The 8,769-nt window shown below is 40.1% G+C and overlaps 1 protein-coding gene across 1 annotated transcript; it reads right to left on the bottom strand.

The window, feature by feature from the left end:
• Nucleotides 1-1,239: 1,239 nt before the first annotated feature.
• TCTN3 (tectonic family member 3) lies at nt 1,240-6,948 on the bottom strand (the record flags this gene model as incomplete). The annotated part of the gene is given in 11 exon segments (XM_010168539.2): nt 1,240-1,377; nt 2,128-2,293; nt 2,890-2,987; nt 3,915-4,010; nt 4,885-5,010; nt 5,112-5,186; nt 5,569-5,604; nt 6,199-6,317; nt 6,389-6,497; nt 6,826-6,880; nt 6,882-6,948. Coding segments are annotated over 11 exon segments (1,085 nt in total), but the record flags the coding sequence as incomplete, so codon positions are not given.
• Between the last annotated feature and the right edge of the window lie 1,821 nt (nt 6,949-8,769).

Here is an 8,769-nt window from a genome sequence, read left to right on the forward strand (position 1 = left end):
TTTCTTATTGTTTGCTTTGCAATATACCTTACAGCTCTAAAGTAGTTAGCATTAGTTGCTCAAGCAGCTGAAATCTGAACCTCATAGGTATTGATTGGCTAATCCTTACTGAGGGATATGCACCCTGTACTTCTACTAGGAATGCAAGTCTTCCTCCCCAGACAGAAGTTTTGTTGATGGAGCCGCATAACAGCTCAGATTTAGGGAGCAGGGATGTCAGCTTGCCTCAGGGCAACGTGTTTTACAAGGTGAACATTTTCCTACCATGTTCTTTTCACGTATGTTGCAGTGGAGGACAAAGAGGTACCATGAGACACATGCAAACAAGTGATGTAAAATCTCATCTAGCCTGAGTCTGAAGTTCAGACCTCACTGCCATGAGAACACCATGGGCAAGTGTCAGCTGCTCCCCCTAAATCCCTTGCAGAGAAGTATAAGCCTTGAAATACATGTGCTGCCCAAAAGATTTTGTGATGTCAGGAATCCAGCCTTGCACCAAAATGGGATCCACTGACACACGCTTAAAAAAGCCTATTCAATCTCCTTTGCAGACCTCTTAGCTCCACCTTCCTGCATAGAATCACAGAATGGTTTGGGTGGCAAGGGACCTGTCAAGGCCACCTAGTCCAAGCTCCCTGCAATGAGCAGCGATATCTTCAACCAGATCAGGTTGCTCAGAGCCTCATTGAGCCTGAGCTTGAATGTTTCCATTTCCATCCCTAATTCTTAAAATCTGCTGCCATCAGCATTAGACTCTTCCTCAGCTATCTGTTGGTGACTTCAGAACCCCTAGAGGAATACAAATACCTTCTTGCAGAGATTATCAACATGCTGTTGAGTCTGTGAAATATAAATCAACTCCAATTCCATAACAAGGCTTTAAGAGACAACTAGATAAACATGTGGTTATTGAATGTTTGTAACTACAACTTTATACTGAGCACAATTAGAAGTTCAAAGTTTGAGTCCTTAAGTGGCAGAAGGTATTTTGGGGTTGGAAAAGAAGGTACCTTTTCCAGTTGTACAACTGACTGAGGACAGTACTGGTAAGACCAAAAAACCACCTTCCTCTATGGAGCTGTTAAATACAAACTCTTGCCATTGCAGCCAGGCCACTGCCAAAGTTCAGTAAATCTCAACTCAGTAATATCAAGACCATTTGATTTCTTGGTTCTTGAATAACCTGTGAATCCCATTTAATTACCTCTGTGTGTAAGGGAGGCGTTTTAAATTCCATACCTTCAGGAGGTAACACTGGTAAGAGTACCGTCCACCTCGTACTTGAGCTTGTGGATTGGACAGGAGGCCCACCTTAGTCCACAATATCTGTATCTCCAGGGTCACAGGAACCATGCAACAGGAAGTGCAATTCACAGCCTGAAAATAAAACATATGCCAAACATCTCAATAGAGTATTTTAAATGTGAAAAAATGGACCATTATGATAAAAGTCTAATATTTTGGATAGCACAGGTCACAGAACCTGAATTAGTCACTTCAGCCCTAACCCCCTAACTTCTAGTCAGGTCAACCACCCATTTCAGAGCTATATCCATCTCACTGTCAACTCAGTTCCAAACAGAATTTGTCTCAGCTCTACAACTTGGATTTTGCATTCTATTAGGCCATCTCCTGACAGATTAATAATTATTAAAATAGAATTTCCCTCCTCCACAAATATTTGGATTACAAACTTTTACCCTTATTAGATAATATATAAATATCCCTAGAAACTGGAAAATCAGAAAGGATGATAATAATAAAAGCATCAAATTAATAGGAAGTAACCAGGTAGTATTAGCTCTAGAAGGCTGTCAGAAAACTAGGCAATACAACACTGGATTAAGTATTAAACTCTTTTTGCCCATTTAAATAGCAGGATTTAAAGAGATATTAAATCTGTCAGGGGTTTGTTTTTGTTTAGTAAGTATCTTAATAATATGAACCATAATGAGAACGACTGCTTACAGACATTAAACCCCCTGAGAGCCAGTGGATCATCACACAAAGAAAGTAAGCTCAGAGGAACAAGCCAGCTCTTTTTTTCCCATGCTCACACTTCCTCAAGGCAATACAAAGACATGAAAGGAAAAATATTCACAGCTGGTCTTTTTGCATTCATATTACCTGCACACTGCAGTTCCGAATCAGAATAGTCGTCCACTCTTCTGCCTGGGTTGAATGAGCACTGCCAATTATGGCAAGGTCCTCTGCTCTGTTCATCCCCTGAAGAGCCTTGTATAACTCCTGCTGGATGTAACTACAGTTACTTTCTTCCAATATTGGGGACAGGCTGGAAAAGAGAAAATAACAGCTTTGACAAAGTGATGTCCAGGACAGGAAGAAAACACTATCAACATCCTTGCTTTGTAATGAATATTTCTTCTTCTCTTGTAATGTATCAACAGAATCATTAAGGAAGTATTGGTACTAAATGTATGCAGTTTCAGTCCTCTCTGCAATGAGAAGGGAGAAGAGGAACATGGCAGGGTAAGGAAAACTGACAGCTCTTTAGCCATCCTATCACATCATTGGTCATATACCTGCCCTGTCACCAGCAAAAAAAATGATCCAAATCATCCAAACAATCACTTTTTAGGGTTCTGTTATAATTCACTCCTCAAATACAAACTCTTGCCCAAGACATGTTGCCAGATTACAGCCTCAAAATGTTCCTGAAGACCTTCACAATATTCAGATTGTTCTAGAGGTCCACCATCTCTCTAATATTCAGGTCCTTTTAGGAGTGTATGAAAGATTTGTAGAGACCCATTGGTGACCTCAGAGAAGGACCTAGGCTCCACAGCAGTGCATGAGAGAACATGGAAAAGCATGATAAGTCCACACCTTCCAAATGTGTCAGGAAGGGTGAATGAAGAATGTTGTTACCTGAACTTGCAGCCTGTTCTCATATTTTTTCCAAATTGTACTGTGTGTCTGAGGAACTGTGAGCAACGTCCATCACCTTCACTCTGCAAAATGCTCATCTGACAGACTGCACGTCAAGAAGCCAAACAAAAGCATAAACAGACAATGTAGGGCACCCAAAAATCCTCTCATCCCACATTCCTCCTTATCCCTATACAGGACTACAATTCACAGAATCACAGAACTGTCTCGATTGGAAAAGACCTTTAAGATCATCAAGTCCAATCATTAACCTAACACTGACAAGTCCCCTAAACCATGGCTAAACCATGTCTCTAAGCACTGTGTCTAGATGACTCTTCAATCCCTCCAAGGAAGGCGACTTCACCTCTGCCCTGGGCAACCCCTTCCAATGCCTCAGAACCCTTTCAGCAAAGAAATTCTTCCTCACATCCCATCTCAACTGCCCTGGCCACAACTGGAGCCCATTTCCTCTTGTCCTGTCCCTTGGTCCTTGGTTGAACAGACCCACTCCCACCTCTCTCCACCCTCCTCCAAGGGACTTGGACAGAGCCAGAAGGTCTCCCCTCAGCCTCCTTTTCTCCAGGCTCAACAATGCCAGTTCCCTCAGCCACAAGGGAACTCAGCACACTTGTGCTCCAGACCCTTCCCCAGCTCCGTTGCCCTTCTCTGGACATGCTCCAGCACCTCCATGTCCTTCTTGGAGTCAGGGGCCCAACACTGAACCCAGCACTCGAGCTGTGGCCTCACCAGTGCCCAGTACAGGGGAAAGAGAACTTCAGCAGTCCTACTGGCCACATTAGTGCTGATCCAGGCCAGGATGCCCTTGGCCTTCTTGGTGACCTGGGCACTCTGCTGACTCATGTTCAGCTGGTCACAATTCAGTTGTGACCAAAAGGCCTGCTGATGGTAATACTGAGGTATACCCTCACAGGTGAAGGTAGAATCTCAAAAGTCTAGACAGTAGAGTACCAGAAGTAAATAAACCCAGTGATAAATAAAACTTGATAGCAGAAAAAGGATACATGCTGCACAGCACCACTGCTTCCAATCAACAGTGGTGCTCCAGTGATATAGCCAGGGTTTCCACTTCTAGGTAACATATGAGAAAGAGTCCTGGTCTACAAAGAGGCAAAGGGAAGAAAGAAAGGAAAAGGAAAACATTCACACCGATGAGATCCATTCACTTCAGATCAAGTTCACATTCTCAAAAATGTAAATGTAACCCATTTTTTGAATGACTGAATATTATGCACTACTAAAACCTCCATTATGTTGCCAAATCCTCTTTCTTATCTGTCAAGTTCATCTGCAGTCCAGGAGATAAAAAAACTAAATGTCAATGCCCTGAAATGTGGATACTACCAGAACAGTTCTTGAGCCAATGCATTCTTATTGCTCAGCATTTGTCTCTAAAGAAGTGAGTATATCAGTCTGGGCAATTCTACAGGTGATCTGCAGAACAAACCCTGCCTTGACCCCAATTCTGAGTGGCAGATTCCACTTCTAAATTGTTTTATGGAAAGAGCCTCTTGGGATAATTTCAGCAAGGCTGCACTGCACACATCAGTCTCTGAGGTCACCACTTATCCCACTTTACATTGCCCCTATGGAACAAGGTTTATGTGAACTTCAGCACACATTAGAGTTTTCCAGATTTCCACCCCCTCCAAACTCTTTTTCCCCCTGCATAGGCAAAGTTAGGTAAGTACCTGGAATAGATTCAGTAACTTTGTTCACAAACACTGAACACCTCAGATACAGCACCAAGACTGCATGCTTGCACTGAGCCTGAATTTTCCTACTAACATGGTATACTTGAGACCAGAACAGTGTTCCCACCTTCCTTTGACTATCAGCTGTGTCCCAGGGTCCTGGTGCTACCATACCACAGTGACACTGCCCTAATCTTTTCACATCTCATCTGTAGAAAACTGGGTCCCAAACTACAGACTACAAACTTGGTAAGAGCCCAAGGAGGATGAGGGCACTGACCCAGAAATGCAAAGTGAAGTGCTGCTGTAGAGAGGATCCTGACTTTCCAGAGATGTTGCTCACTTTGAACTGGACAGAAACATTCTGAATCCCACGCATGCCACTGAATTCTATCTCATATATCACCTGGAAGTCCAAGTTAGAGAAGAATCAGAGGCATAGTCAGGTAATAGGGCAATGACTTTAATCTAGCATTGAGCTGCCCGAAGGAAAGAAGATTCAGATACCTCAGAAACAACATTGTTACATGTGTCGTCTTTCATGTATGGAGCTCCAGGTGGTGCAACTGCAGTGACCTTTATCTGGAAACAGTAAGCATATTAACAATTAGCAATTGTTTAAAAGGAGCATGCCTTTCTTACTCTTTTCCACCCAAATCAGATTTAACTTCCTGCTGTAGCTGTGATCTGTGGACACATCACTGTGCTCCAGATGCCTAATTTTTTCTTAAAAAACAAGCTACTTCCCTGACTCCTGCCCATACATTTAAAAGTATATCTTTCCTTATATGCCTACTTTTTTTTCTATAATGTTACACTTCTGTCCAAAAAAAACTTGTCTCAGACACAGAACATTCCTACTCTCCCAAGTTCCCAACACATGGGCATTGCAATGAACACCTAAGATTCCAGATATGCTTTATTAAAGAAGCAGAAATTACTTTCATTGGCAACAGAGACTGACCTTCATGGACTGCACGATGGTGTCATTAATTGGGACCTGAGGAAAACAAAGAAACAAGTATACAACACCAAAAAAACAATAAATTTTCTGGGTTTGCAAGTTAGTGTCTGAGGTCATGAAACGATCACTAAATAGAGCCTACATATTATATTGACAAAAATTATTTTGTTTATTTCAGATGTGTAAAACTTGTCATCAATTTGTGATCTAGAAATCACAGACCAGTATGATTTTAGATATAAACATATTGTGTAAAACAAATTCTCATTCTTTACTAAGAACATGCATTGCTTGGTTGATCAAGTTGATGGAACACATAGAAATACTTTGATAAACATTCTGTTTAAAATGCAAGAGAGTTCCAGTTAAGTCACTAAAACTATGAAGTATCAATGAAGTACCTGTTAAATGCATTAGGAATTTGCTAATTGAAATACATTGGAAAGTAGTTTGAATTGAGGGATTATCACCAATCATGACATTTTTAACAAGATTTCCAGCAAGAAGGCCTTAACAATCAGGAGATCAGGATGACATACCAGATGACCTTTAGTTTTCCAGTTAGCTGAAGTTGCACTGGAAAGTCAAGCAAATAAGATGTTGAGCAAAAGGAAGAAATATGACATGCACCTTTAGCACAGCGAAGTCACGGTAGTAGGAGGCAGCATCTAGGGCAGGGTCAGTAATGCAACTCTTGCTCAAGTTGGCAAATATCCGAGTACAGCTTGTGCTTTTACTGTCCAGGAAGCCTGAGTTAAGACATGACAAACAGATAAAACAGAAGCAAACCACCCTAAGAAATTCTTCCCCCTTTACTAACCAGCAGGATTTCCATCAACACAAAGTCCACTGGCTCCCATTTTTACTGGCTGTCTAAGCGTGCTCAATACAGATGATGAATTGAAGTAGATTAGGATTGGATCACCAGCCTGAAAAGACAATGTGGAGAAATCACAGGCAAAGTGACTGCAGAATACTAAGGCCAAGTGCAAGGTGATGACATCATCAGGGCACAGAGGCACATTTATACTTCTCCTTAGTGTACACCCAGTTTTGTCTAAGGGGTTGTCCAAATTTTTAAATACAAGAAAACTAATCAGAAACTTTTTACACAATAAGGAATGAAAAGAGTTGAGAGATAATATGGATTAGAGGTAGAAAAATAAGAATCTTTCAATCTGTTCTCATTCAATCTCATTACAGATAGCTTTAGTAAAGATGTATCTGCAAACTGTTTGCTATTTTCTTTCAACTCACCCGGTAAATGGCAGAGAATGATGGCTGGACTTGTGACGGTGCTAAGAAAGAAAAAAATCTCTGAGAACTTCAAAAAATTAGATTCTTTGATAACCTGTGGCTGTTGGAAATAGTTCAGCTTTGCTAAAGGTTGAAAAGAGAAAAAAAAAATCTGTCAATATCAAATTACTAGAAAAGATAGATCTAAGAAAAAGTAAATATTGTGACAATATTTTTAAAAGGAACAACTTCAGTAATTATAAGCTGGATAGTGCTGCCTATTAATTAATCCATAGTAACACCGCTAACAAGCTAATATGAGCTATGAACGGGATGATATAAGTACTAATTTGTACTGTTTAATTGGAAACACGTGTTAATACACAAATGTGACTTTCCAAAAAGTATGAAAACTGCTTAAGACAACTATCTTAATATGTGCTCTAATTTCTGTAAAATGCCCGAATTAGATACACATGACATTTTAATGACAAAACACTACCAAATGTGAGTTCACTAAGAACAATATTAAGTAGATTCAAAATAATTAAGGTTGGTAAAACTCCAAGTAAGTATCAATAGGGAATAGGCAACCTAAAAACCCCAGACTTTCTGTTGGTATCCCGCAGCAATGCCCTCCTGACCCAGTGGTATTCCATATGGTTACGATGTTATAATGTATTAAATTATTACTGCTAAAACACTACATCATAAAATGGCAAATTATTTGGACATACTATGTAGACTCATCCTAATGGACTTGTTTGAACATCAAAATTTTTAATACATCCAAATAAGATGTCTTACAAGGTTCGAGGACTACAGATCACATCAACAACAGGAATGAGCATCAGTATCCTCAATTACTAGTACCAAAGAGTTTAGGTAGTCTAGTAGGAAGAGAGGCAGGGGGAGAAGGAAGAAAAAAGAACTTAAGCTCTCAGTGTAATTCTTCTGTTTGAGGGTAGAGCAGATCCTCAGATGTACAGAGCAGCAAGCAGGAATAAAAGCTTTTTTATATCCGAATACAGCATTAGTCAAGCAGCCAACTAAATCTTTTAAGGAGATAAAGGACAAAGGAGTATTAAGCTCCTACAAGGTTCAGAAAAAGAGGTGCATTTAGTACCTTTCTTATTATTCACTTGAGGGTATAATCATTACACTTAAAAAGAAAACATCGGTAGTTGTGCTACTCACAACTATTTCTTTTCTTTGGAATGGGCTTCTTTATGTACTCTTCTATTATCAAAGCTAAATACTTGCTAACACATCACTACATAATACAAAATATACCTGAAAATTAGAAGAAAAGGCCTTCTGCAGCAAAACTTAAGATACTAAAACTGCTTAAGTTTTCACAGAAAAGACATACACAACTTGTTCATAGTGTAGTTTGCTCAAGAAAGCACACTAGCTACTAAAGGCTATTTAATCTTGTAGAAAAAGGTAACGGTGAATTTCAGACAATTTGTCTGAAACCAGACAAACTAAAAAAACAACAGGAGTCAGGCTCATGGACAGTGAATCTTGTGACTTTAAAATGCACTCATATTAGTTCCTCCAGTGATTCAGAAGCAGAAATAGCAGCATATTCTCCTAACACGTGCAAAGACTAAAGACAAAGTTGTTACCTTGAGGAGCTAGTACGTAAAGTGGTAATGCTTTTAAAAGTACCTTAAGTATTTTGAAAATATCCAGTATTTCCAGCTGTCCCCGAGAAATGATCTCTTCCTCTTAACAAGCCTTTTGTTATATTTTTGCTCCCCTGTCCAGGCGATAGGGCAGCTTTGGCGGGCACCTGGCCCACCCACCCACAAGTGACAAGCAGAGGAAGAAAAAAATCTGCATCTTCTAGAAGAAATATTAATAAACCTTGAACCCTGCTCTGGTATATGCTAGCAATGGTTTAAACGAGGCAAAGTCAACTCGTGCATCACAATCGCTTTGTTAATGGCTATGATAATC

The sequence above is a fragment of the Antrostomus carolinensis genome, unplaced genomic scaffold (genome assembly GCF_000700745.2).
Source record: "Antrostomus carolinensis isolate BGI_N321 unplaced genomic scaffold, ASM70074v2 scaffold19405, whole genome shotgun sequence".
NCBI classification, from domain to species: domain Eukaryota; kingdom Metazoa; phylum Chordata; class Aves; order Caprimulgiformes; family Caprimulgidae; genus Antrostomus; species Antrostomus carolinensis.